This window comes from Phalacrocorax aristotelis, unplaced genomic scaffold, assembly GCF_949628215.1.
Source record: "Phalacrocorax aristotelis unplaced genomic scaffold, bGulAri2.1 scaffold_156, whole genome shotgun sequence".
NCBI classification, from domain to species: Eukaryota; Metazoa; Chordata; class Aves; order Suliformes; family Phalacrocoracidae; genus Phalacrocorax; species Phalacrocorax aristotelis.
In genome coordinates, this window is record NW_027441341.1 from 61,094 (window position 1) to 88,028 (window position 26,935).

At 66.6% G+C, this 26,935-nt stretch overlaps 5 protein-coding genes across 5 annotated transcripts; all 5 read left to right on the forward strand.

Moving 5' to 3' along the window:
• Positions 1 to 1,039: 1,039 nt before the first annotated feature.
• Positions 1,040 to 4,023, forward strand: LOC142051366 (E3 ubiquitin-protein ligase PHF7-like). The gene is made up of 9 exons (XM_075080510.1): positions 1,040 to 1,551; positions 1,737 to 1,828; positions 1,933 to 2,034; positions 2,356 to 2,480; positions 2,575 to 2,737; positions 2,857 to 2,963; positions 3,090 to 3,203; positions 3,446 to 3,597; positions 3,742 to 4,023. Exons 1-9 carry the CDS (start codon positions 1,413 to 1,415, stop codon positions 3,882 to 3,884), a joined length of 1,137 nt encoding a protein of 378 aa, XP_074936611.1. The 5' UTR covers positions 1,040 to 1,412; the 3' UTR covers positions 3,885 to 4,023.
• A 1,710-nt stretch (positions 4,024 to 5,733) lies between these two features.
• On the forward strand, positions 5,734 to 8,117 carry LOC142051369 (E3 ubiquitin-protein ligase PHF7-like). Its single transcript, XM_075080512.1, has 9 exons — positions 5,734 to 5,872; positions 6,058 to 6,149; positions 6,254 to 6,355; positions 6,677 to 6,801; positions 6,896 to 7,058; positions 7,178 to 7,284; positions 7,411 to 7,524; positions 7,767 to 7,885; positions 8,032 to 8,117. Exons 1-9 carry the CDS (start codon positions 5,734 to 5,736, stop codon positions 8,115 to 8,117), a joined length of 1,047 nt encoding a protein of 348 aa, XP_074936613.1.
• A 1,744-nt stretch (positions 8,118 to 9,861) lies between these two features.
• On the forward strand, positions 9,862 to 12,575 carry LOC142051376 (E3 ubiquitin-protein ligase PHF7-like). Its single transcript, XM_075080520.1, has 9 exons — positions 9,862 to 10,216; positions 10,402 to 10,493; positions 10,598 to 10,699; positions 11,021 to 11,145; positions 11,240 to 11,402; positions 11,522 to 11,628; positions 11,755 to 11,868; positions 12,111 to 12,229; positions 12,407 to 12,575. Exons 1-9 carry the CDS (start codon positions 10,078 to 10,080, stop codon positions 12,547 to 12,549), a joined length of 1,104 nt encoding a protein of 367 aa, XP_074936621.1. The 5' UTR covers positions 9,862 to 10,077; the 3' UTR covers positions 12,550 to 12,575.
• A 1,462-nt stretch (positions 12,576 to 14,037) lies between these two features.
• LOC142051374 (E3 ubiquitin-protein ligase PHF7-like) lies at positions 14,038 to 16,908 on the forward strand. The gene is made up of 9 exons (XM_075080518.1): positions 14,038 to 14,549; positions 14,735 to 14,826; positions 14,931 to 15,032; positions 15,354 to 15,478; positions 15,573 to 15,735; positions 15,855 to 15,961; positions 16,088 to 16,201; positions 16,444 to 16,595; positions 16,740 to 16,908. The coding sequence occupies exons 1-9, from the start codon at positions 14,411 to 14,413 to the stop codon at positions 16,880 to 16,882; spliced, it is 1,137 nt and encodes a 378-aa protein (XP_074936619.1). The 5' UTR covers positions 14,038 to 14,410; the 3' UTR covers positions 16,883 to 16,908.
• A 1,450-nt stretch (positions 16,909 to 18,358) lies between these two features.
• On the forward strand, positions 18,359 to 21,203 carry LOC142051370 (E3 ubiquitin-protein ligase PHF7-like). Its single transcript, XM_075080513.1, has 9 exons — positions 18,359 to 18,870; positions 19,056 to 19,147; positions 19,252 to 19,353; positions 19,675 to 19,799; positions 19,894 to 20,056; positions 20,176 to 20,282; positions 20,409 to 20,522; positions 20,765 to 20,916; positions 21,061 to 21,203. Exons 1-9 carry the CDS (start codon positions 18,732 to 18,734, stop codon positions 21,201 to 21,203), a joined length of 1,137 nt encoding a protein of 378 aa, XP_074936614.1. The 5' UTR covers positions 18,359 to 18,731.
• Positions 21,204 to 26,935: the final 5,732 nt, after the last annotated feature.

A 26,935-nucleotide genomic window follows, 5' to 3' on the forward strand; every position in this document is an offset into this window, starting at 1 on the left:
GCCGAATGACGTGGTGTCGTGGTTTAGGCGGCAGCTCAGCCCCACACAGTCGCTCGCTCCCTCCCCCACCGGTAGATGGGGGAGAGAATCAGAAGGGTAACGCTCGTGGGTTGCGATAAGAACAGTTTAATAATTAAAATTAACAGAAACGCAATGGAAAAGAGAACAACGAGAGGCGCAAAGCCCCGGGGGAGGAGGGAAGGGAGGGCAGAGGGGGAACGAACCGCCGAAACAAACCGCACGCGCCGCAGCCGCGCCGCAGCCGCGCCGCGCCGCTCCCGAGCTGCAACTGGCCCCCCTCCATAGGCTGGTCATGGTGTCACGTGGTAGGGAATGAACCTGCCGTCGGCCAGTCGGGCTCAGCCGCCCCCGCCACGGCCCCGCCCCTCCCAGCCCCCCCGCCACGCGGCAGAGCCCGGCAAGCTGGCAAGGCAGCCGCCCCCCCACAGTGAGGAGAATTAACCCCTTCTCAGCCAAAACCAGCACATGTGGTTTAAGTTATTCTGGGTTGTTTTGGGGTTTTTTTTAGGGAGAGTTTACATTATTTTTGTACTGTCCCTTTTCTTAGCAAAATGTGTTCCGTTTCAACAAAGCCTACCGACCCCAACCCCGCTTGCTGCTGTCAGGACCCTGCCGGCCATGAGCCAGGCTGTGGCACGAAGCTCCGCGGCCAGAGCCCTGATGGCAATCCCAAGCAGGCAGCCGTGAAGTGACACCACCAGCGGGGATTTGCTGCAGCGATCCCTCCAGGCGATTGCTTTGCTTTGCCACAGCCCCAGCAGCATCACTGTGTCGGGGGGGCTGTGGAGTTGCTCTGTGGACAACGGAGAGCCCGGCCCAGCTCAGCTGCCACGCCGTGGACACCCCCAGCCGCTGCTGCTATTGCTGGCCAAAAACCACTGCCAGGAGTCAAATCCCAATTAGTGCCCACTTTTGCCACAAGTACCGCTTCTCACCTGGCTCCGTCCCAGTCACAGCAGGGATACAGAGCTGGCTCCAAAGCTGCGCGGCCAGAGCCCTGATGGGAAGCGGGGGGCGGGTGGGTGAAGGCTGCTCCAGCCTCCCTGCGCTCGCGGGAAACGTGCCCAAAAGCGTCTGCACAAGAAGCCCGTGCCACAGTCCCTCCCGCCCCGGATCACAGCCCTGTGCCTGTCCCCAGGTCCCAGATGCAGGGAAGGAGACGGCTGGGCGTGGGGACATTTGTCACCTGGCTCCGCACACGCGTGACCGTGTTTGTGACCCTACATGCGTGCAGAGCCGTGTCACAAAGAGCCCAGGCTGGATAAATACCCCGCGCAACCGCCCCCAGCTCAGTGGCGAGTTTGCCACAGACGCTGGAAGATCAGGACGGTCTTTGACCGCACCGACATCCCCAAGCCCAGCCATCTCCTTCACTGCAGCCACTTGCGGTGATGGAGCTGAGGTCGCGGCGCCGCAAGATGCCGCAGTCCCCCCCTGCCCAGTGTCCCCCGGCGCCGCCGGAGGAGCAGGCAGGACCCTCCCATGTGCCACCCCCGCGCAAAAGAAAGCGTCAGGTCCCCAAGGAGGAAGGTGAGCGCAGAGCATCCCCCACCGGGCACCTGCCAGAGGGGATTTTGGCTGGTGCCCAGCTGTGCAAGCGGAGGCCCCCGCATCGTGGCAAGGCGCCCCGGCCTCTCCCCCGTCCCGCTCCCGGCACTGCCGCCCCAGCACACCGGCGCGGTGCTGGGGGTGACAGCGCCGCTGTCCTCCGACAGTATGCAGGCTGTGCTGGCGAGCAGACTGTGACCCCGAAGTCGTGGGGCAGCTGTGCCGTCAGAAGGGGCTCTGCGTCCATGAGAACTGCCTGGTGAGTCCCCGGGGCTCAACACCCACCGGTCCACAACACCCCGCCCTCTCCAGCACCGCGGCACAGGCAGCCCCTGGCACGCACCCTCTTTTCCCCCCTTGCAGTACCACGCCACCAGGCTGGGCCAGAAAGGGGCCGATGAAGAGGGCTTCTACGGCTTTCTCTTCCCCGACATCCGGCAGGAGCTGAAGCGGGTGGCACAGAAGGTGAGGCCGGAGGGGACGTGTCCCCACCGTGGTCCCCGTGTCCCGAGCCCGCCGCTGCACAGGCCAGCAACCCCCCAGGAATGCTCTGGCAGCTGGCTGCAAGCAACCGCCCCCAGATCCTCCTTCCCCCAAAAGGGCCCATTTCTGCAGCAACTGGGGATTTGGGGAGGGTAGGGGACGTTATCAGCGGCCCAGTGTCAATGGCCAGGCAGCCCACCGAAACGCGGCGGGGCTGCGCTGGGCGAGGGCGAACAGGGCTCCCCGGGGAGCGCGGCATTGACTGCGCGGCGCTGACGCTGTCCACCTCCATGCCGTCCCCAGAGGTGCTGCATCTGCCGGCTGCGGGGTGCCTCGGTCGCCTGTCGGCGCAGGCGCTGCCGCCGAATCTTCCACTTCCCCTGCGGCAGTGAGCGGGGCTGCGTCTCCCAGTTCTTCGGGGAGTTCAAGTGAGTGTGGCCGCCTTGAAGGGCCAGGGCCGGACCCAGGCCAGGGCCTGGGGCAGAGGAGGCCTGTGGCTGAACCGTCACCTCCCTCCCACAGGTCCTTCTGCTGGAAGCACCGGCCGGTGCAGCGGGTGCGGGCGGTGCAGCAGGACGAGACCCCCTGCCTCATCTGCCAGGAGGCGGTGGCGGGGCGGCCCTGCTACGACACCCTGGTCTGTCCTGCCTGTGCCAGCGCCTGGTTCCACCGCCGCTGCATCCAGGTAGGCGACATCGCCCCCGGCCCCTGACGGGATCAGCCCTGTCGTCACCCTGTCGCCCAGCTCCCAGGGGGCGAACGAGACCCGCCCCGGCTCTGACGTTGATGCCCTCTCTGCCCCAGGGCCAGGCGCTGCGCTCTGCCCTGCACTACTTCCGCTGCCCCCTCTGCCAGGACGTGCCGACCTTCCAGGCGGAGATGTTTCGCCTGGGCATCAAAATCCCCGACAGGTCGGTGCCCTCCCCGCTGCCCCCTTCCCCCTCCGTGGTGCTCCGGCCGATCCCCTCCTGCCTCCCTGGGTGCCAGCAGGGTGGCCCCCACGCCCCCCGCGGCTGAGGGCTTCCTGTCTCCCGCAGGGATGCTGCCTGGGAGGAGGACGGGGCCTTCGCGGACCACTACCAGCGGCACAGCTCCTGCGATGCCAGCCAGTGCCTGTGCCCGGTGGGACGGGAGCAGGCGGAGGTGAACGGGTGAGTGCCCGTGTCCCCGGTCCCTGCAGCCCCGGCGAGGAGACGATGCCTTCGTCTCCTCCTCTGGGCAGGTATCCCGGGGGGGTCGGGTCCCTGGGATGGCGAGCTGGGCCTGGCACCAGGTGCGTGCCGGCAGCTCAGCTTCGGCTGCCTGGAGGGGAGCAGGGCCCAACGCTGCGCCCGGGCTGGCAGCCCACAGCTCGGGGGGCCTTTGGTGGCAGTGGGTCCCATTGCTCCCCCAGGCCCTGGAGACTTCTGCTCTGTGGCTCCTGTGCCTCCCGCGGCACCCACCAGCTCTGCTCCGGCATAGGAGAAGACGCCGACTCCTGGGAGTGCGGCGACTGCAGCGGCACGGGCACCGGTGAGGGGGGCGGGGCAGGCTGCCCACAGCCACGTGGCCACCACAGCACGTGGGACCTGGGGCCAGGCGCAGGGCTCTGATGCGGGGAGGGAGCGAGCGTGGCCTGGACTTGTTGTGCTCATCGTCTCCCTGCCTGCCCCTTGCAGCGCCTCCCGTTGCACCTGGCCCAGACTCCAGCCCCGCCGACGCAGGGACCCTCGCACAGCACCCCGGGTCCTGGCACTTCAGCTGAGGAAGAAGAGGCCAGGATCCTCGCAGGACACCCCGGCACCCAGCTGCCCTCCCAGCCCCTCTCCCAGAAACCTGCAGAGCCTCACTAATAAAAGCTGGAACGTCACACGTGGCCTTGCTGATGTGCCGAAACGCTGCGGCGCAAGGGCCTCCGCGGTGGCCCTGACCCTCCCCTTGGCACCGTGGGTGCTGCCAGGTCGTTTCCCAAACAGGAGCTGGCACTGGCCGCCCCAGGTGAGATGCTGGTGTCACCCGCTTGGGGACGTGATGTGCGGCACCAGAGCTGAACCCACGGGGGCTGGGGAGGGGGAAGCTCCACGGGAGCTGCTGAGGGGCCAAAGCCTCCCTGCCCAGGGCGCGGAGCAGTGGACCCAGGGTGCGGGGAGGACAAGGGCGTCCCCGTGGGTCCCTTCTCCCACACCGGGGCTCCAGCAGGGACTTCAGAGACGTCCAGAGGGGTTCGTAGCACAAGCGCTTTGTTCAGGCATCAGAATTCCTGACTCTCCATTAACGAGCCGAATGACGTGGTGTCGTGGTTTAGGCGGCAGCTCAGCCCCACACAGTCGCTCGCTCCCTCCCCCACCGGTAGATGGGGGAGAGAATCAGAAGGGTAACGCTCGTGGGTTGCGATAAGAACAGTTTAATAATTAAAATTAACAGAAACAACAACAGAAATGCAATGGAAAAGAGAACAACGAGAGGCGCAAAGCCCCGGGGGAGGAGGGAAGGGAGGGCAGAGGGGGAACGAACCGCCGAAACAAACCGCACGCGCCGCAGCCGCGCCGCAGCCGCGCCGCGCCGCTCCCGAGCTGCAACTGGCCCCCCTCCATAGGCTGGTCATGGTGTCACGTGGTAGGGAATGAACCTGCCGTCGGCCAGTCGGGCTCAGCCGCCCCCGCCACGGCCCCGCCCCTCCCAGCCCCCCCGCCACGCGGCAGAGCCCGGCAAGCTGGCAAGGCAGCCGCCCCCCCACAGTGAGGAGAATTAACCCCTTCTCAGCCAAAACCAGCACATGTGGTTTAAGTTATTCTGGGTTGTTTTGGGGTTTTTTTTAGGGAGAGTTTACATTATTTTTGTACTGTCCCTTTTCTTAGCAAAATGTGTTCCGTTTCAACAAAGCCTACCGACCCCAACCCCGCTTGCTGCTGTCAGGACCCTGCCGGCCATGAGCCAGGCTGTGGCACGAAGCTCCGCGGCCAGAGCCCTGATGGCAATCCCAAGCAGGCAGCCGTGAAGTGACACCACCAGCGGGGATTTGCTGCAGCGATCCCTCCAGGCGATTGCTTTGCTTTGCCACAGCCCCAGCAGCATCACTGTGTCGGGGGGGCTGTGGAGTTGCTCTGTGGACAACGGAGAGCCCGGCCCAGCTCAGCTGCCACGCCGTGGACACCCCCAGCCGCTGCTGCTATTGCTGGCCAAAAACCACTGCCAGGAGTCAAATCCCAATTAGTGCCCACTTTTGCCACAAGTACCGCTTCTCACCTGGCTCCGTCCCAGTCACAGCAGGGATACAGAGCTGGCTCCAAAGCTGCGCGGCCAGAGCCCTGATGGGAAGCGGGGGGCGGGTGGGTGAAGGCTGCTCCAGCCTCCCTGCGCTCGCGGGAAACGTGCCCAAAAGCGTCTGCACAAGAAGCCCGTGCCACAGTCCCTCCCGCCCCGGATCACAGCCCTGTGCCTGTCCCCAGGTCCCAGATGCAGGGAAGGAGACGGCTGGGCGTGGGGACATTTGTCACCTGGCTCCGCACACGCGTGACCGTGTTTGTGACCCTACATGCGTGCAGAGCCGTGTCACAAAGAGCCCAGGCTGGATAAATACCCCGCGCAACCGCCCCCAGCTCAGTGGCGAGTTTGCCACAGACGCTGGAAGATCAGGACGGTCTTTGACCGCACCGACATCCCCAAGCCCAGCCATCTCCTTCACTGCAGCCACTTGCGGTGATGGAGCTGAGGTCGCGGCGCCGCAAGATGCCGCAGTCCCCCCCTGCCCAGTGTCCCCCGGCGCCGCCGGAGGAGCAGGCAGGACCCTCCCGTGTGCCACCCCCGCGCAAAAGAAAGCGTCAGGTCCCCAAGGAGGAAGGTGAGCGCAGAGCATCCCCCACCGGGCACCTGCCAGAGGGGATTTTGGCTGGTGCCCAGCTGTGCAAGCGGAGGCCCCCGCATCGTGGCAAGGCGCCCCGGCCTCTCCCCCGTCCCGCTCCCGGCACTGCCGCCCCAGCACACCGGCGCGGTGCTGGGGGTGACAGCGCCGCTGTCCTCCGACAGTATGCAGGCTGTGCTGGCGAGCAGACTGTGACCCCGAAGTCGTGGGGCAGCTGTGCCGTCAGAAGGGGCTCTGCGTCCATGAGAACTGCCTGGTGAGTCCCCGGGGCTCAACACCCACCGGTCCACAACACCCCGCCCTCTCCAGCACCGCGGCACAGGCAGCCCCTGGCACGCACCCTCTTTTCCCCCCTTGCAGTACCACGCCACCAGGCTGGGCCAGAAAGGGGCCGATGAAGAGGGCTTCTACGGCTTTCTCTTCCCCGACATCCGGCAGGAGCTGAAGCGGGTGGCACAGAAGGTGAGGCCGGAGGGGACGTGTCCCCACCGTGGTCCCCGTGTCCCGAGCCCGCCGCTGCACAGGCCAGCAACCCCCCAGGAATGCTCTGGCAGCTGGCTGCAAGCAACCGCCCCCAGATCCTCCTTCCCCCAAAAGGGCCCATTTCTGCAGCAACTGGGGATTTGGGGAGGGTAGGGGACGTTATCAGCGGCCCAGAGTCAATGGCCAGGCAGCCCACCGAAACACGGCGGGGCTGCGCTGGGCGAGGGCGAACAGGGCTCCCCGGGGAGTGCGGCATTGACTGCGCGGCGCTGACGCTGTCCACCTCCATGCCGTCCCCAGAGGTGCTGCATCTGCCGGCTGCGGGGTGCCTCGGTCGCCTGTCGGCGCAGGCGCTGCCGCCGAATCTTCCACTTCCCCTGCGGCAGTGAGCGGGGCTGCGTCTCCCAGTTCTTCGGGGAGTTCAAGTGAGTGTGGCCGCCTTGAAGGGCCAGGGCCGGACCCAGGCCAGGGCCTGGGGCAGAGGAGGCCTGTGGCTGAACCGTCACCTCCCTCCCACAGGTCCTTCTGCTGGAAGCACCGGCCGGTGCAGCGGGTGCGGGCGGTGCAGCAGGACGAGACCCCCTGCCTCATCTGCCAGGAGGCGGTGGCGGGGCGGCCCTGCTACGACACCCTGGTCTGTCCTGCCTGTGCCAGCGCCTGGTTCCACCGCCGCTGCATCCAGGTAGGCGACATCGCCCCCGGCCCCTGACGGGATCAGCCCTGTCGTCACCCTGTCGCCCAGCTCCCAGGGGGCGAACGAGACCCGCCCCGGCTCTGACGTTGATGCCCTCTCTGCCCCAGGGCCAGGCGCTGCGCTCTGCCCTGCACTACTTCCGCTGCCCCCTCTGCCAGGACGTGCCGACCTTCCAGGCGGAGATGTTTCGCCTGGGCATCAAAATCCCCGACAGGTCGGTGCCCTCCCCGCTGCCCCCTTCCCCCTCCGTGGTGCTCCGGCCGATCCCCTCCTGCCTCCCTGGGTGCCAGCAGGGTGGCCCCCACGCCCCCCGCGGCTGAGGGCTTCCTGTCTCCCGCAGGGATGCTGCCTGGGAGGAGGACGGGGCCTTCGCGGACCACTACCAGCGGCACAGCTCCTGCGATGCCAGCCAGTGCCTGTGCCCGGTGGGACGGGAGCAGGCGGAGGTGAACGGGTGAGTGCCCGTGTCCCCGGTCCCTGCAGCCCCGGCGAGGAGACGATGCCTTCGTCTCCTCCTCTGGGCAGGTATCCCGGGGGGGTCGGGTCCCTGGGATGGCGAGCTGGGCCTGGCACCAGGTGCGTGCCGGCAGCTCAGCTTCGGCTGCCTGGAGGGGAGCAGGGCCCAACGCTGCGCCTGGGCTGGCAGCCCACAGCTCGGGGGGCCTTTGGTGGCAGTGGGTCCCATTGCTCCCCCAGGCCCTGGAGACTTCTGCTCTGTGGCTCCTGTGCCTCCCGCGGCACCCACCAGCTCTGCTCCGGCATAGGAGAAGACGCCGACTCCTGGGAGTGCGGCGACTGCAGCGGCACGGGCACTGGTGAGGGGGGCGGGGCAGGGTGCCCACAGCCACGTGGCCACCACAGCACGTGGGACCTGGGGCCAGGCGCAGGGCTCTGATGCGGGGAGGGAGCGAGCGTGGCCTGGACTTGTTGTGCTCATCGTCTCCCTGCCTGCCCCTTGCAGCGCCTCCCGTTGCACCTGGCCCAGACTCCAGCCCCGCCGACGCAGGGACCCTCGCACAGCACCCTGGGTCCTGGCACTTCAGCTGAGGAAGAAGAGGCCAGGATCCTCGCAGGACACCCCGGCACCCAGCTGCCCTCCCAGCCCCTCTCCCAGAAACCTGCAGAGCCTCACTAATAAAAGCTGGAACGTCACACGTGGCCTTGCTGATGTGCCGAAATGCTGCGGCGCAAGGGCCTCCGCGGTGGCCCTGACCCTCCCCTTGGCACCGTGGGTGCTGCCAGGTCGTTTCCCAAACAGGAGCTGGCACTGGCCGCCCCAGGTGAGATGCTGGTGTCACCCGCTTGGGGACGTGATGTGCGGCACCAGAGCTGAACCCATGGGGGCTGGGGAGGGGGAAGCTCCACGGGAGCTGCTGAGGGGCCAAGGCCTCCCTGCCCAGGGCGCGGAGCAGTGGACCCAGGGTGCGGGGAGGGCAAGGGCGTCCCCGTGGGTCCCTTCTCCCACACCGGGGCTCCAGCAGGGACTTCAGAGACGTCCAGAGGGGTTCGTAGCACAAGCGCTTTGTTCAGGCATCAGAATTCCTGACTCTCCATTAACGAGCCGAATGACGTGGTGTCGTGGTTTAGGCGGCAGCTCAGCCCCACACAGTCGCTCGCTCCCTCCCCCACCGGTAGATGGGGGAGAGAATCAGAAGGGTAACGCTCGTGGGTTGCGATAAGAACAGTTTAATAATTAAAATTAACAGAAACAACAACAGAAATGCAATGGAAAAGAGAACAACGAGAGGCGCAAAGCCCCGGGGGAGGAGGGAAGGGAGGGCAGAGGGGGAACGAACCGCCGAAACAAACCGCACGCGCCGCAGCCGCGCCGCAGCCGCGCCGCAGCCGCGCCGCAGCCGCGCCGCGCCGCTCCCGAGCTGCAACTGGCCCCCCTCCATAGGCTGGTCATGGTGTCACGTGGTAGGGAATGAACCTGCCGTCGGCCAGTCGGGCTCAGCCGCCCCCGCCACGGCCCCGCCCCTCCCAGCCCCCCCGCCACGCGGCAGAGTCCGGGAAGCTGGGAAAGGCAGCCGCCCCCCCACAGTGAGGAGAATTAACCCCTTCTCAGCCAAAACCAGCACGTGTGGTTTAAGTTATTCTGGGTTGTTTTGGGGTTTTTTTTAGGTAGAGTTTACATTATTTTTGTACTGTCCCTTTTCTTAGCAAAATGTGTTCCGTTTCAACAAAGCGTACCGACCCCAACCCCGCTTGCTGCTGTCAGGACCCTGCCGGCCATGAGCCAGGCTGTGGCACGAAGCTCCGCGGCCAGAGCCCTGATGGCAATCCCAAGCAGGCAGCCGTGAAGTGACACCACCAGCGGGGATTTGCTGCAGCGATCCCTCCAGGCGATTGCTTTGCTTTGCCACAGCCCCAGCAGCATCACTGTGTCGGGGGGGCTGTGGAGTTGCTCTGTGGACAACGGAGAGCCCGGCCCAGCTCAGCTGCCACGCCGTGGACACCCCCAGCCGCTGCTGCTATTGCTGGCCAAAAACCACTGCCAGGAGTCAAATCCCAATTAGTGCCCACTTTTGCCACAAGTACCGCTTCTCACCTGGCTCCGTCCCAGTCACAGCAGGGATACAGAGCTGGCTCCAAAGCTGCACGGCCAGAGCCCTGATGGGAAGCGGGGGGCGGGTGGGTGAAGGCTGCTCCAGCCTCCCTGCGCTCGCGGGAAACGTGCCCAAAAGCGTCTGCACAAGAAGCCCGTGCCACAGTCCCTCCCGCCCCGGATCACAGCCCTGTGCCTGTCCCCAGGTCCCAGATGCAGGGAAGGAGACGGCTGGGCGTGGGGACATTTGTCACCTGGCTCCGCACACGCGTGACCGTGTTTGTGACCCTACATGCGTGCAGAGCCGTGTCACAAAGAGCCCAGGCTGGATAAATACCCCGCGCAACCGCCCCCAGCTCAGTGGCGAGTTTGCCACAGACGCTGGAAGATCAGGACGGTCTTTGACCGTACCGACGTCCCCAAGCCCAGCCATCTCCTTCACTGCAGCCACTTGCGGTGATGGAGCTGAGGTCGCGGCGCCGCAAGATGCCGCAGTCCCCCCCTGCCCAGTGTCCCCCGGCGCCGCCGGAGGAGCAGGCAGGACCCTCCCGTGTGCCACCCCCGCGCAAAAGAAAGCGTCAGGTCCCCAAGGAGGAAGGTGAGCGCAGAGCATCCCCCACCGGGCACCTACCAGAGGGGATTTTGGCTGGTGCCCAGCTGTGCAAGCGGAGGCCCCCGCATCGTGGCAAGGCGCCCCGGCCTCTCCCCCGTCCCGCTCCCGGCACTGCCGCCCCAGCACACCGGCGCGGTGCTGGGGGTGACAGCGCCGCTGTCCTCCGACAGTATGCAGGCTGTGCTGGCGAGCAGACTGTGACCCCGAAGTCGTGGGGCAGCTGTGCCGTCAGAAGGGGCTCTGCGTCCATGAGAACTGCCTGGTGAGTCCCCGGGGCTCAACACCCACCGGTCCACAACACCCCGCCCTCTCCAGCACCACGGCACAGGCAGCCCCTGGCACGCACCCTCTTTTCCCCCCTTGCAGTACCACGCCACCAGGCTGGGCCAGAAAGGGGCCGATGAAGAGGGCTTCTACGGCTTTCTCTTCCCCGACATCCGGCAGGAGCTGAAGCGGGTGGCACAGAAGGTGAGGCCGGAGGGGACGTGTCCCCACCGTGGTCCCCGTGTCCCGAGCCCGCCGCTGCACAGGCCAGCAACCCCCCAGGAATGCTCTGGCAGCTGGCTGCAAGCAACCGCCCCCAGATCCTCCTTCCCCCAAAAGGGCCCATTTCTGCAGCAACTGGGGATTTGGGGAGGGTAGGGGACGTTATCAGCGGCCCAGTGTCAATGGCCAGGCAGCCCACCGAAACGCGGCGGGGCTGCGCTGGGCGCGGGCGAACAGGGCTCCCCGGGGAGTGCGGCATTGACTGCGCGGCGCTGACGCTGTCCACCTCCATGCCGTCCCCAGAGGTGCTGCATCTGCCGGCTGCGGGGTGCCTCGGTCGCCTGTCGGCGCAGGCGCTGCCGCCGAATCTTCCACTTCCCCTGCGGCAGTGAGCGGGGCTGCGTCTCCCAGTTCTTCGGGGAGTTCAAGTGAGTGTGGCCGCCTTGAAGGGCCAGGGCCGGACCCAGGCCAGGGCCTGGGGCAGAGGAGGCCTGTGGCTGAACCGTCACCTCCCTCCCACAGGTCCTTCTGCTGGAAGCACCGGCCGGTGCAGCGGGTGCGGGCGGTGCAGCAGGACGAGACCCCCTGCCTCATCTGCCAGGAGGCGGTGGCGGGGCGGCCCTGCTACGACACCCTGGTCTGTCCTGCCTGTGCCAGCGCCTGGTTCCACCGCCGCTGCATCCAGGTAGGCGACATCGCCCCCGGCCCCTGACGGGATCAGCCCTGTCGTCACCCTGTCGCCCAGCTCCCAGGGGGCGAACGAGACCCGCCCCGGCTCTGACGTTGATGCCCTCTCTGCCCCAGGGCCAGGCGCTGCGCTCTGCCCTGCACTACTTCCGCTGCCCCCTCTGCCAGGACGTGCCGACCTTCCAGGCGGAGATGTTTCGCCTGGGCATCAAAATCCCCGACAGGTCGGTGCCCTCCCCGCTGCCCCCTTCCCCCTCCGTGGTGCTCCGGCCGATCCCCTCTTGCCTCCCTGGGTGCCAGCAGGGTGGCCCCCACGCCCCCCGCGGCTGAGGGCTTCCTGTCTCCCGCAGGGATGCTGCCTGGGAGGAGGACGGGGCCTTCGCGGACCACTACCAGCGGCACAGCTCCTGCGATGCCAGCCAGTGCCTGTGCCCGGTGGGACGGGAGCAGGCGGAGGTGAACGGGTGAGTGCCCGTGTCCCCGGTCCCTGCAGCCCCGGCGAGGAGACGATGCCTTCGTCTCCTCCTCTGGGCAGGTATCCCGGGGGGGTCGGGTCCCTGGGATGGCGAGCTGGGCCTGGCACCAGGTGCGTGCCGGCAGCTCAGCTGCAGGTGCCTGGAGGGGAGCAGGGCCCAACGCTGCGCCCGAGCTGGCAGCCCACAGCTCGGGGGGCCTTTGGTGGCAGTGGGTCCCATTGCTCCCCCAGGCCCTGGAGACTTCTGCTCTGTGGCTCCTGTGCCTCCCGCGGCACCCACCAGCTCTGCTCCGGCATAGGAGAAGACGCCGACTCCTGGGAGTGCGGCGACTGCAGCGGCACGGGCACTGGTGAGGGGGGCGGGGCAGGGTGCCCATGGCCACGTGGCCACCACAGCACGTGGGACCTGGGGCCAGGCGCAGGGCTCTGATGCGGGGAGGGAGCGAGTGTGGCCTGGACTTGTTGTGCTCATCGTCTCCCTGCCTGCCCCTTGCAGCGCCTCCCGTTGCACCTGGCCCAGACTCCAGCCCCGCCGACGCAGGGACCCTCGCACAGCACCCCGGGTCCTGGCACTTCAGCTGAGGAAGAAGAGGCCAGGATCCTCGCAGGACACCCCGGCACCCAGCTGCCCTCCCAGCCCCTCTCCCAGAAACCTGCAGAGCCTCACTAATAAAAGCTGGAACGTCACACGTGGCCTTGCTGATGTGCCGAAATGCTGCGGCGCAAGGGCCTCCGCGGTGGCCCTGACCCTCCCCTTGGCACCGTGGGTGCTGCCAGGTCGTTTCCCAAACAGGAGCTGGCACTGGCCGCCCCAGGTGAGATGCTGGTGTCACCCGCTTGGGGACGTGATGTGCGGCACCAGAGCTGAACCCACGGGGGCTGGGGAGGGGGAAGCTCCACGGGAGCTGCTGAGGGGCCAAGGCCTCCCTGCCCAGGGCGCGGAGCAGTGGACCCAGGGTGCGGGGAGGGCAAGGGCGTCCCCGTGGGTCCCTTCTCCCACACCGGGGCTCCAGCAGGGACTTCAGAGACGTCCAGAGGGGTTCGTAGCACAAGCGCTTTGTTCAGGCATCAGAATTCCTGACTCTCCATTAACGAGCCGAATGACGTGGTGTCGTGGTTTAGGCGGCAGCTCAGCCCCACACAGTCGCTCGCTCCCTCCCCCACCGGTAGATGGGGGAGAGAATCAGAAGGGTAACGCTCGTGGGTTGCGATAAGAACAGTTTAATAATTAAAATTAACAGAAACAACAACAGAAATGCAATGGAAAAGAGAACAACGAGAGGCGCAAAGCCCCGGGGGAGGAGGGAAGGGAGGGCAGAGGGGGAACGAACCGCCGAAACAAACCGCACGCGCCGCAGCCGCGCCGCAGCCGCGCCGCAGCCGCGCCGCGCCGCTCCCGAGCTGCAACTGGCCCCCCTCCATAGGCTGGTCATGGTGTCACGTGGTAGGGAATGAACCTGCCGTCGGCCAGTCGGGCTCAGCCGCCCCCGCCACGGCCCCGCCCCTCCCAGCCCCCCCGCCACGCGGCAGAGTCCGGGAAGCTGGGAAAGGCAGCCGCCCCCCCACAGTGAGGAGAATTAACCCCTTCTCAGCCAAAACCAGCACGTGTGGTTTAAGTTATTCTGGGTTGTTTTGGGGTTTTTTTTAGGTAGAGTTTACATTATTTTTGTACTGTCCCTTTTCTTAGCAAAATGTGTTCCGTTTCAACAAAGCGTACCGACCCCAACCCCGCTTGCTGCTGTCAGGACCCTGCCGGCCATGAGCCAGGCTGTGGCACGAAGCTCCGCGGCCAGAGCCCTGATGGCAATCCCAAGCAGGCAGCCGTGAAGTGACACCACCAGCGGGGATTTGCTGCAGCGATCCCTCCAGGCGATTGCTTTGCTTTGCCACAGCCCCAGCAGCATCACTGTGTCGGGGGGGCTGTGGAGTTGCTCTGTGGACAACGGAGAGCCCGGCCCAGCTCAGCTGCCACGCCGTGGACACCCCCAGCCGCTGCTGCTATTGCTGGCCAAAAACCACTGCCAGGAGTCAAATCCCAATTAGTGCCCACTTTTGCCACAAGTACCGCTTCTCACCTGGCTCCGTCCCAGTCACAGCAGGGATACAGAGCTGGCTCCAAAGCTGCGCGGCCAGAGCCCTGATGGGAAGCGGGGGGCGGGTGGGTGAAGGCTGCTCCAGCCTCCCTGCGCTCGCGGGAAACGTGCCCAAAAGCGTCTGCACAAGAAGCCCGTGCCACAGTCCCTCCCGCCCCGGATCACAGCCCTGTGCCTGTCCCCAGGTCCCAGATGCAGGGAAGGAGACGGCTGGGCGTGGGGACATTTGTCACCTGGCTCCGCACACGCGTGACCGTGTTTGTGACCCTACATGCGTGCAGAGCCGTGTCACAAAGAGCCCAGGCTGGATAAATACCCCGCGCAACCGCCCCCAGCTCAGTGGCGAGTTTGCCACAGACGCTGGAAGATCAGGACGGTCTTTGACCGTACCGACGTCCCCAAGCCCAGCCATCTCCTTCACTGCAGCCACTTGCGGTGATGGAGCTGAGGTCGCGGCGCCGCAAGATGCCGCAGTCCCCCCCTGCCCAGTGTCCCCCGGCGCCGCCGGAGGAGCAGGCAGGACCCTCCCGTGTGCCACCCCCGCGCAAAAGAAAGCGTCAGGTCCCCAAGGAGGAAGGTGAGCGCAGAGCATCCCCCACCGGGCACCTGCCAGAGGGGATTTTGGCTGGTGCCCAGCTGTGCAAGCGGAGGCCCCCGCATCGTGGCAAGGCGCCCCGGCCTCTCCCCCGTCCCGCTCCCGGCACTGCCGCCCCAGCACACCGGCGCGGTGCTGGGGGTGACAGCGCCGCTGTCCTCCGACAGTATGCAGGCTGTGCTGGCGAGCAGACTGTGACCCCGAAGTCGTGGGGCAGCTGTGCCGTCAGAAGGGGCTCTGCGTCCATGAGAACTGCCTGGTGAGTCCCCGGGGCTCAACACCCACCGGTCCACAACACCCCGCCCTCTCCAGCACCGCGGCACAGGCAGCCCCTGGCACGCACCCTCTTTTCCCCCCTTGCAGTACCACGCCACCAGGCTGGGCCAGAAAGGGGCCGATGAAGAGGGCTTCTACGGCTTTCTCTTCCCCGACATCCGGCAGGAGCTGAAGCGGGTGGCACAGAAGGTGAGGCCGGAGGGGACGTGTCCCCACCGTGGTCCCCGTGTCCCGAGCCCGCCGCTGCACAGGCCAGCAACCCCCCAGGAATGCTCTGGCAGCTGGCTGCAAGCAACCGCCCCCAGATCCTCCTTCCCCCAAAAGGGCCCATTTCTGCAGCAACTGGGGATTTGGGGAGGGTAGGGGACGTTATCAGCGGCCCAGTGTCAATGGCCAGGCAGCCCACCGAAACGCGGCGGGGCTGCGCTGGGCGAGGGCGAACAGGGCTCCCCGGGGAGTGCGGCATTGACTGCGCGGCGCTGACGCTGTCCACCTCCATGCCGTCCCCAGAGGTGCTGCATCTGCCGGCTGCGGGGTGCCTCGGTCGCCTGTCGGCGCAGGCGCTGCCGCCGAATCTTCCACTTCCCCTGCGGCAGTGAGCGGGGCTGCGTCTCCCAGTTCTTCGGGGAGTTCAAGTGAGTGTGGCCGCCTTGAAGGGCCAGGGCCGGACCCAGGCCAGGGCCTGGGGCAGAGGAGGCCTGTGGCTGAACCGTCACCTCCCTCCCACAGGTCCTTCTGCTGGAAGCACCGGCCGGTGCAGCGGGTGCGGGCGGTGCAGCAGGACGAGACCCCCTGCCTCATCTGCCAGGAGGCGGTGGCGGGGCGGCCCTGCTACGACACCCTGGTCTGTCCTGCCTGTGCCAGCGCCTGGTTCCACCGCCGCTGCATCCAGGTAGGCGACATCGCCCCCGGCCCCTGACGGGATCAGCCCTGTCGTCACCCTGTCGCCCAGCTCCCAGGGGGCGAACGAGACCCGCCCCGGCTCTGACGTTGATGCCCTCTCTGCCCCAGGGCCAGGCGCTGCGCTCTGCCCTGCACTACTTCCGCTGCCCCCTCTGCCAGGACGTGCCGACCTTCCAGGCGGAGATGTTTCGCCTGGGCATCAAAATCCCCGACAGGTCGGTGCCCTCCCCGCTGCCCCCTTCCCCCTCCGTGGTGCTCCGGCCGATCCCCTCCTGCCTCCCTGGGTGCCAGCAGGGTGGCCCCCACGCCCCCCGCGGCTGAGGGCTTCCTGTCTCCCGCAGGGATGCTGCCTGGGAGGAGGACGGGGCCTTCGCGGACCACTACCAGCGGCACAGCTCCTGCGATGCCAGCCAGTGCCTGTGCCCGGTGGGACGGGAGCAGGCGGAGGTGAACGGGTGAGTGCCCGTGTCCCCGGTCCCTGCAGCCCCGGCGAGGAGACGATGCCTTCGTCTCCTCCTCTGGGCAGGTATCCCGGGGGGGTCGGGTCCCTGGGATGGCGAGCTGGGCCTGGCACCAGGTGCGTGCCGGCAGCTCAGCTTCGGCTGCCTGGAGGGGAGCAGGGCCCAACGCTGCGCCCGGGCTGGCAGCCCACAGCTCGGGGGGCCTTTGGTGGCAGTGGGTCCCATTGCTCCCCCAGGCCCTGGAGACTTCTGCTCTGTGGCTCCTGTGCCTCCCGCGGCACCCACCAGCTCTGCTCCGGCATAGGAGAAGACGCCGACTCCTGGGAGTGCGGTGACTGCAGCGGCACGGGCACCGGTGAGGGGGGCGGGGCAGGGTGCCCACAGCCACGTGGCCACCACAGCACGTGGGACCTGGGGCCAGGCGCAGGGCTCTGATGCGGGGAGGGAGCGAGCGTGGCCTGGACTTGTTGTGCTCATCGTCTCCCTGCCTGCCCCTTGCAGCGCCTCCCGTTGCACCTGGCCCAGACTCCAGCCCCGCCGACGCAGGGACCCTCGCACAGCACCCCGGGTCCTGGCACTTCAGCTGAGGAAGAAGAGGCCAGGATCCTCGCAGGACACCCCGGCACCCAGCTGCCCTCCCAGCCCCTCTCCCAGAAACCTGCAGAGCCTCACTAATAAAAGCTGGAACGTCACACGTGGCCTTGCTGATGTGCCGAAATGCTGCGGCGCAAGGGCCTCCGCGGTGGCCCTGACCCTCCCCTTGGCACCGTGGGTGCTGCCAGGTCGTTTCCCAAACAGGAGCTGGCACTGGCCGCCCCAGGTGAGATGCTGGTGTCACCCGCTTGGGGACGTGATGTGCGGCACCAGAGCTGAACCCATGGGGGCTGGGGAGGGGGAAGCTCCACGGGAGCTGCTGAGGGGCCAAGGCCTCCCTGCCCAGGGCGCGGAGCAGTGGACCCAGGGTGCGGGGAGGGCAAGGGCGTCCCCGTGGGTCCCTTCTCCCACACCGGGGCTCCAGCAGGGACTTCAGAGACGTCCAGAGGGGTTCGTAGCACAAGCGCTTTGTTCAGGCATCAGAATTCCTGACTCTCCATTAACGAGCCGAATGACGTGGTGTCGTGGTTTAGGCGGCAGCTCAGCCCCACACAGTCGCTCGCTCCCTCCCCCACCGGTAGATGGGGGAGAGAATCAGAAGGGTAACGCTCGTGGGTTGCGATAAGAACAGTTTAATAATTAAAATTAACAGAAACAACAACAGAAATGCAATGGAAAAGAGAACAACGAGAGGCGCAAAGCCCCGGGGGAGGAGGGAAGGGAGGGCAGAGGGGGAACGAACCGCCGAAACAAACCGCACGCGCCGCAGCCGCGCCGCAGCCGCGCCGCGCCGCTCCCGAGCTGCAACTGGCCCCCCTCCATAGGCTGGTCATGGTGTCACGTGGTAGGGAATGAACCTGCCGTCGGCCAGTCGGGCTCAGCCGCCCCCGCCACGGCCCCGCCCCTCCCAGCCCCCCCGCCACGCGGCAGAGCCCGGCAAGCTGGAAAGGCAGCCGCCCCCCCACAGTGAGGAGAATTAACCCCTTCTCAGCCAAAACCAGCACATGTGGTTTAAGTTATTCTGGGTTGTTTTGGGGTTTTTTTTAGGTAGAGTTTACATTATTTTTGTACTGTCCCTTTTCTTAGCAAAATGTGTTCCGTTTCAACAAAGCCTACCGACCCCAACCCCGCTTGCTGCTGTCAGGACCCTGCCGGCCATGAGCCAGGCTGTGGCACGAAGCTCCGCGGCCAGAGCCCTGATGGCAATCCCAAGCAGGCAGCCGTGAAGTGACACCACCAGCGGGGATTTGCTGCAGCGATCCCTCCAGGCGATTGCTTTGCTTTGCCACAGCCCCAGCAGCATCACTGTGTCGGGGGGGCTGTGGAGTTGCTCTGTGGACAACGGAGAGCCCGGCCCAGCTCAGCTGCCACGCCGTGGACACCCCCAGCCGCTGCTGCTATTGCTGGCCAAAAACCACTGCCAGGAGTCAAATCCCAATTAGTGCCCACTTTTGCCACAAGTACCGCTTCTCACCTGGCTCCGTCCCAGTCACAGCAGGGATACAGAGCTGGCTCCAAAGCTGCGCGGCCAGAGCCCTGATGGGAAGCGGGGGGCGGGTGGGTGAAGGCTGCTCCAGCCTCCCTGCGCTCGCGGGAAACGTGCCCAAAAGCGTCTGCACAAGAAGCCCGTGCCACAGTCCCTCCCGCCCCGGATCACAGCCCTGTGCCTGTCCCCAGGTCCCAGATGCAGGGAAGGAGACGGCTGGGCGTGGGGACATTTGTCACCTGGCTCCGCACACGCGTGACCGTGTTTGTGACCCTACATGCGTGCAGAGCCGTGTCACAAAGAGCCCAGGCTGGATAAATACCCCGCGCAACCGCCCCCAGCTCAGTGGCGAGTTTGCCACAGACGCTGGAAGATCAGGACGGTCTTTGACCGTACCGACGTCCCCAAGCCCAGCCATCTCCTTCACTGCAGCCACTTGCGGTGATGGAGCTGAGGTCGCGGCGCCGCAAGATGCCGCAGTCCCCCCCTGCCCAGTGTCCCCCGGCGCCGCCGGAGGAGCAGGCAGGACCCTCCCGTGTGCCACCCCCGCGCAAAAGAAAGCGTCAGGTCCCCAAGGAGGAAGGTGAGCGCAGAGCATCCCCCACCGGGCACCTGCCAGAGGGGATTTTGGCTGGTGCCCAGCTGTGCAAGCGGAGGCCCCCGCATCGTGGCAAGGCGCCCCGGCCTCTCCCCCGTCCCGCTCCCGGCACTGCCGCCCCAGCACACCGGCGCGGTGCTGGGGGTGACAGCGCCGCTGTCCTCCGACAGTATGCAGGCTGTGCTGGCGAGCAGACTGTGACCCCGAAGTCGTGGGGCAGCTGTGCCGTCAGAAGGGGCTCTGCGTCCATGAGAACTGCCTGGTGAGTCCCCGGGGCTCAACACCCACCGGTCCACAACACCCCGCCCTCTCCAGCACCGCGGCACAGGCAGCCCCTGGCACGCACCCTCTTTTCCCCCCTTGCAGTACCACGCCACCAGGCTGGGCCAGAAAGGGGCCGATGAAGAGGGCTTCTACGGCTTTCTCTTCCCCGACATCCGGCAGGAGCTGAAGCGGGTGGCACAGAAGGTGAGGCCGGAGGGGACGTGTCCCCACCGTGGTCCCCGTGTCCCGAGCCCGCCGCTGCACAGGCCAGCAACCCCCCAGGAATGCTCTGGCAGCTGGCTGCAAGCAACCGCCCCCAGATCCTCCTTCCCCCAAAAGGGCCCATTTCTGCAGCAACTGGGGATTTGGGGAGGGTAGGGGACGTTATCAGCGGCCCAGTGTCAATGGCCAGGCAGCCCACCGAAACGCGGCGGGGCTGCGCTGGGCGAGGGCGAACAGGGCTCCCCGGGGAGTGCGGCATTGACTGCGCGGCGCTGACGCTGTCCACCTCCATGCCGTCCCCAGAGGTGCTGCATCTGCCGGCTGCGGGGTGCCTCGGTCGCCTGTCGGCGCAGGCGCTGCCGCCGAATCTTCCACTTCCCCTGCGGCAGTGAGCGGGGCTGCGTCTCCCAGTTCTTCGGGGAGTTCAAGTGAGTGTGGCCGCCTTGAAGGGCCAGGGCCGGACCCAGGCCAGGGCCTGGGGCAGAGGAGGCCTGTGGCTGAACCGTCACCTCCCTCCCACAGGTCCTTCTGCTGGAAGCACCGGCCGGTGCAGCGGGTGCGGGCGGTGCAGCAGGACGAGACCCCCTGCCTCATCTGCCAGGAGGCGGTGGCGGGGCGGCCCTGCTACGACACCCTGGTCTGTCCTGCCTGTGCCAGCGCCTGGTTCCACCGCCGCTGCATCCAGGTAGGCGACATCGCCCCCGGCCCCTGACGGGATCAGCCCTGTCGTCACCCTGTCGCCCAGCTCCCAGGGGGCGAACGAGACCCGCCCCGGCTCTGACGTTGATGCCCTCTCTGCCCCAGGGCCAGGCGCTGCGCTCTGCCCTGCACTACTTCCGCTGCCCCCTCTGCCAGGACGTGCCGACCTTCCAGGCGGAGATGTTTCGCCTGGGCATCAAAATCCCCGACAGGTCGGTGCCCTCCCCGCTGCCCCCTTCCCCCTCCGTGGTGCTCCGGCCGATCCCCTCTTGCCTCCCTGGGTGCCAGCAGGGTGGCCCCCACGCCCCCCGCGGCTGAGGGCTTCCTGTCTCCCGCAGGGATGCTGCCTGGGAGGAGGACGGGGCCTTCGCGGACCACTACCAGCGGCACAGCTCCTGCGATGCCAGCCAGTGCCTGTGCCCGGTGGGACGGGAGCAGGCGGAGGTGAACGGGTGAGTGCCCGTGTCCCCGGTCCCTGCAGCCCCGGCGAGGAGACGATGCCTTCGTCTCCTCCTCTGGGCAGGTATCCCGGGGGGGTCGGGTCCCTGGGATGGCGAGCTGGGCCTGGCACCAGGTGCGTGCCGGCAGCTCAGCTGCAGGTGCCTGGAGGGGAGCAGGGCCCAACGCTGCGCCCGAGCTGGCAGCCCACAGCTCGGGGGGCCTTTGGTGGCAGTGGGTCCCATTGCTCCCCCAGGCCCTGGAGACTTCTGCTCTGTGGCTCCTGTGCCTCCCGCGGCACCCACCAGCTCTGCTCTGGCATAGGAGAAGACGCCGACTCCTGGGAGTGCGGTGACTGCAGCGGCACGGGCACTGGTGAGGGGGGCGGGGCAGGGTGCCCACAGCCACGTGGCCACCACAGCACGTGGGACCTGGGGCCAGGCGCAGGGCTCTGATGCGGGGAGGGAGCGAGCGTGGCCTGGACTTGTTGTGCTCATCGTCTCCCTGCCTGCCCCTTGCAGCGCCTCCCGTTGCACCTGGCCCAGACTCCAGCCCCGCCGACGCAGGGACCCTCGCACAGCACCCCGGGTCCTGGCACTTCAGCTGAGGAAGAAGAGGCCAGAATCCTCGCAGGACACCCCAGCACCCAGCTGCCCTCCCAGCCCCTCTCCCAGAAACCTGCAGAGCCTCACTAATAAAAGCTGGAACGTCACACGTGGCCTTGCTGATGTGCCGAAATGCTGCGGCGCAAGGGCCTCCGCGGTGGCCCTGACCCTCCCCTTGGCACCGTGGGTGCTGCCAGGTCGTTTCCCAAACAGGAGCTGGCACTGGCCGCCCCAGGTGAGATGCTGGTGTCACCCGCTTGGGGACGTGATGTGCGGCACCAGAGCTGAACCCACGGGGGCTGGGGAGGGGGAAGCTCCACGGGAGCTGCTGAGGGGCCAAGGCCTCCCTGCCCAGGGCGCGGAGCAGTGGACCCAGGGTGCGGGGAGGGCAAGGGCGTCCCCGTGGGTCCCTTCTCCCACACCGGGGCTCCAGCAGGGACTTCAGAGACGTCCAGAGGGGTTCGTAGCACAAGCGCTTTGTTCAGGCATCAGAATTCCTGACTCTCCATTAACGAGCCGAATGACGTGGTGTCGTGGTTTAGGCGGCAGCTCAGCCCCACACAGTCGCTCGCTCCCTCCCCCACCGGTAGATGGGGGAGAGAATCAGAAGGGTAACGCTCGTGGGTTGCGATAAGAACAGTTTAATAATTAAAATTAACAGAAACAACAACAGAAATGCAATGGAAAAGAGAACAACGAGAGGCGCAAAGCCCCGGGGGAGGAGGGAAGGGAGGGCAGAGGGGGAACGAACCGCCGAAACAAACCGCACGCGCCGCAGCCGCGCCGCAGCCGCGCCGCGCCGCTCCCGAGCTGCAACTGGCCCCCCTCCATAGGCTGGTCATGGTGTCACGTGGTAGGGAATGAACCTGCCGTCGGCCAGTCGGGCTCAGCCGCCCCCGCCACGGCCCCGCCCCTCCCAGCCCCCCCGCCACGCGGCAGAGCCCGGGAAGCTGGCAAGGCAGCCGCCCCCCCACAGTGAGGAGAATTAACCCCTTCTCAGCCAAAACCAGCACATGTGGTTTAAGTTATTCTGGGTTGTTTTGGGGTTTTTTTTAGGTAGAGTTTACATTATTTTTGTACTGTCCCTTTTCTTAGCAAAATGTGTTCCGTTTCAACAAAGCCTACCGACCCCAACCCCGCTTGCTGCTGTCAGGACCCTGCCGGCCATGAGCCAGGCTGTGGCACGAAGCTCCGCGGCCAGAGCCCTGATGGCAATCCCAAGCAGGCAGCCGTGAAGTGACACCACCAGCGGGGATTTGCTGCAGCGATCCCTCCAGGCGATTGCTTTGCTTTGCCACAGCCCCAGCAGCATCACTGTGTCGGGGGGGCTGTGGAGTTGCTCTGTGGACAACGGAGAGCCCGGCCCAGCTCAGCTGCCACGCCGTGGACACCCCCAGCCGCTGCTGCTATTGCTGGCCAAAAACCACTGCCAGGAGTCAAATCCCAATTAGTGCCCACTTTTGCCACAAGTACCGCTTCTCACCTGGCTCCGTCCCAGTCACAGCAGGGATACAGAGCTGGCTCCAAAGCTGCGCGGCCAGAGCCCTGATGGGAAGCGGGGGGCGGGTGGGTGAAGGCTGCTCCAGCCTCCCTGCGCTCGCGGGAAACGTGCCCAAAAGCGTCTGCACAAGAAGCCCGTGCCACAGTCCCTCCCGCCCCGGATCACAGCCCTGTGCCTGTCCCCAGGTCCCAGATGCAGGGAAGGAGACGGCTGGGCGTGGGGACATTTGTCACCTGGCTCCGCACACGCGTGACCGTGTTTGTGACCCTACATGCGTGCAGAGCCGTGTCACAAAGAGCCCAGGCTGGATAAATACCCCGCGCAACCGCCCCCAGCTCAGTGGCGAGTTTGCCACAGACGCTGGAAGATCAGGACGGTCTTTGACCGCACCGACATCCCCAAGCCCAGCCATCTCCTTCACTGCAGCCACTTGCGGTGATGGAGCTGAGGTCGCGGCGCCGCAAGATGCCGCAGTCCCCCCCTGCCCAGTGTCCCCCGGCGCCGCCGGAGGAGCAGGCAGGACCCTCCCGTGTGCCACCCCCGCGCAAAAGAAAGCGTCAGGTCCCCAAGGAGGAAGGTGAGCGCAGAGCATCCCCCACCGGGCACCTGCCAGAGGGGATTTTGGCTGGTGCCCAGCTGTGCAAGCGGAGGCCCCCGCATCGTGGCAAGGCGCCCCGGCCTCTCCCCCGTCCCGCTCCCGGCACTGCCGCCCCAGCACACCGGCGCGGTGCTGGGGGTGACAGCGCCGCTGTCCTCCGACAGTATGCAGGCTGTGCTGGCGAGCAGACTGTGACCCCGAAGTCGTGGGGCAGCTGTGCCGTCAGAAGGGGCTCTGCGTCCATGAGAACTGCCTGGTGAGTCCCCGGGGCTCAACACCCACCGGTCCACAACACCCCGCCCTCTCCAGCACCGCGGCACAGGCAGCCCCTGGCACGCACCCTCTTTTCCCCCCTTGCAGTACCACGCCACCAGGCTGGGCCAGAAAGGGGCCGATGAAGAGGGCTTCTACGGCTTTCTCTTCCCCGACATCCGGCAGGAGCTGAAGCGGGTGGCACAGAAGGTGAGGCCGGAGGGGACGTGTCCCCACCGTGGTCCCCGTGTCCCGAGCCCGGCGCTGCACAGGCCAGCAACCCCCCAGGAATGCTCTGGCAGCTGGCTGCAAGCAACCGCCCCCAGATCCTCCTTCCCCCAAAAGGGCCCATTTCTGCAGCAACTGGGGATTTGGGGAGGGTAGGGGACGTTATCAGCGGCCCAGTGTCAATGGCCAGGCAGCCCACCGAAACGCGGCGGGGCTGCGCTGGGCGAGGGCGAACAGGGCTCCCCGGGGAGTGCGGCATTGACTGCGCGGCGCTGACGCTGTCCACCTCCATGCCGTCCCCAGAGGTGCTGCATCTGCCGGCTGCGGGGTGCCTCGGTCGCCTGTCGGCGCAGGCGCTGCCGCCGAATCTTCCACTTCCCCTGCGGCAGTGAGCGGGGCTGCGTCTCCCAGTTCTTCGGGGAGTTCAAGTGAGTGTGGCCGCCTTGAAGGGCCAGGGCCGGACCCAGGCCAGGGCCTGGGGCAGAGGAGGCCTGTGGCTGAACCGTCACCTCCCTCCCACAGGTCCTTCTGCTGGAAGCACCGGCCGGTGCAGCGGGTGCGGGCGGTGCAGCAGGACGAGACCCCCTGCCTCATCTGCCAGGAGGCGGTGGCGGGGCGGCCCTGCTACGACACCCTGGTCTGTCCTGCCTGTGCCAGCGCCTGGTTCCACCGCCGCTGCATCCAGGTAGGCGACATCGCCCCCGGCCCCTGACGGGATCAGCCCTGTCGTCACCCTGTCGCCCAGCTCCCAGGGGGCGAACGAGACCCGCCCCGGCTCTGACGTTGATGCCCTCTCTGCCCCAGGGCCAGGCGCTGCGCTCTGCCCTGCACTACTTCCGCTGCCCCCTCTGCCAGGACGTGCCGACCTTCCAGGCGGAGATGTTTCGCCTGGGCATCAAAATCCCCGACAGGTCGGTGCCCTCCCCGCTGCCCCCTTCCCCCTCCGTGGTGCTCCGGCCGATCCCCTCCTGCCTCCCTGGGTGCCAGCAGGGTGGCCCCCACGCCCCCCGCGGCTGAGGGCTTCCTGTCTCCCGCAGGGATGCTGCCTGGGAGGAGGACGGGGCCTTCGCGGACCACTACCAGCGGCACAGCTCCTGCGATGCCAGCCAGTGCCTGTGCCCGGTGGGACGGGAGCAGGCGGAGGTGAACGGGTGAGTGCCCGTGTCCCCGGTCCCTGCAGCCCCGGCGAGGAGACGATGCCTTCGTCTCCTCCTCTGGGCAGGTATCCCGGGGGGGTCGGGTCCCTGGGATGGCGAGCTGGGCCTGGCACCAGGTGCGTGCCGGCAGCTCAGCTTCGGCTGCCTGGAGGGGAGCAGGGCCCAACGCTGCGCCCGGGCTGGCAGCCCACAGCTCGGGGGGCCTTTGGTGGCAGTGGGTCCCATTGCTCCCCCAGGCCCTGGAGACTTCTGCTCTGTGGCTCCTGTGCCTCCCGCGGCACCCACCAGCTCTGCTCCGGCATAGGAGAAGACGCCGACTCCTGGGAGTGCGGCGACTGCAGCGGCACGGGCACCGGTGAGGGGGGCGGGGCAGGGTGCCCACAGCCACGTGGCCACCACAGCACGTGGGACCTGGGGCCAGGCGCAGGGCTCTGATGCGGGGAGGGAGCGAGCGTGGCCTGGACTTGTTGTGCTCATCGTCTCCCTGCCTGCCCCTTGCAGCGCCTCCCGTTGCACCTGGCCCAGACTCCAGCCCCGCCGACGCAGGGACCCTCGCACAGCACCCCGGGTCCTGGCACTTCAGCTGAGGAAGAAGAGGCCAGGATCCTCGCAGGACACCCCGGCACCCAGCTGCCCTCCCAGCCCCTCTCCCAGAAACCTGCAGAGCCTCACTAATAAAAGCTGGAACGTCACACGTGGCCTTGCTGATGTGCCGAAACGCTGCGGCGCAAGGGCCTCCGCGGTGGCCCTGACCCTCCCCTTGGCACCGTGGGTGCTGCCAGGTCGTTTCCCAAACAGGAGCTGGCACTGGCCGCCCCAGGTGAGATGCTGGTGTCACCCGCTTGGGGACGTGATGTGCGGCACCAGAGCTGAACCCACGGGGGCTGGGGAGGGGGAAGCTCCACGGGAGCTGCTGAGGGGCCAAGGCCTCCCTGCCCAGGGCGCGGAGCAGTGGACCCAGGGTGCGGGGAGGGCAAGGGCGTCCCCGTGGGTCCCTTCTCCCACACCGGGGCTCCAGCAGGGACTTCAGAGACGTCCAGAGGGGTTCGTAGCACAAGCGCTTTGTTCAGGCATCAGAATTCCTGACCCTCCATTAACGAGCCGAATGACGTGGTGTCGTGGTTTAGGCGGCAGCTCAGCCCCACACAGTCGCTCGCTCCCTCCCCCACCGGTAGATGGGGGAGAGAATCAGAAGGGTAACGCTCGTGGGTTGCGATAAGAACAGTTTAATAATTAAAATTAACAGAAACAACAACAGAAATGCAATGGAAAAGAGAACAACGAGAGGCGCAAAGCCCCGGGGGAGGAGGGAAGGGAGGGCAGAGGGGGAACGAACCGCCGAAACAAACCGCACGCGCCGCAGCCGCGCCGCAGCCGCGCCGCGCCGCTCCCGAGCTGCAACTGGCCCCCCTCCATAGGCTGGTCATGGTGTCACGTGGTAGGGAATGAACCTGCCGTCGGCCAGTCGGGCTCAGCCGCCCCCGCCACGGCCCCGCCCCTCCCAGCCCCCCCGCCACGCGGCAGAGTCCGGCAAGCTGGAAAGGCAGCCGCCCCCCCACAGTGAGGAGAATTAACCCCTTCTCAGCCAAAACCAGCACATGTGGTTTAAGTTATTCTGGGTTGTTTTGGGGTTTTTTTTAGGGAGAGTTTACATTATTTTTGTACTGTCCCTTTTCTTAGCAAAATGTGTTCCGTTTCAACAAAGCCTACCGACCCCAACCCCGCTTGCTGCTGTCAGGACCCTGCCGGCCATGAGCCAGGCTGTGGCACGAAGCTCCGCGGCCAGAGCCCTGATGGCAATCCCAAGCAGGCAGCCGTGAAGTGACACCACCAGCGGGGATTTGCTGCAGCGATCCCTCCAGGCGATTGCTTTGCTTTGCCACAGCCCCAGCAGCATCACTGTGTCGGGGGGGCTGTGGAGTTGCTCTGTGGACAACGGAGAGCCCGGCCCAGCTCAGCTGCCACGCCGTGGACACCCCCAGCCGCTGCTGCTATTGCTGGCCAAAAACCACTGCCAGGAGTCAAATCCCAATTAGTGCCCACTTTTGCCACAAGTACCGCTTCTCACCTGGCTCCGTCCCAGTCA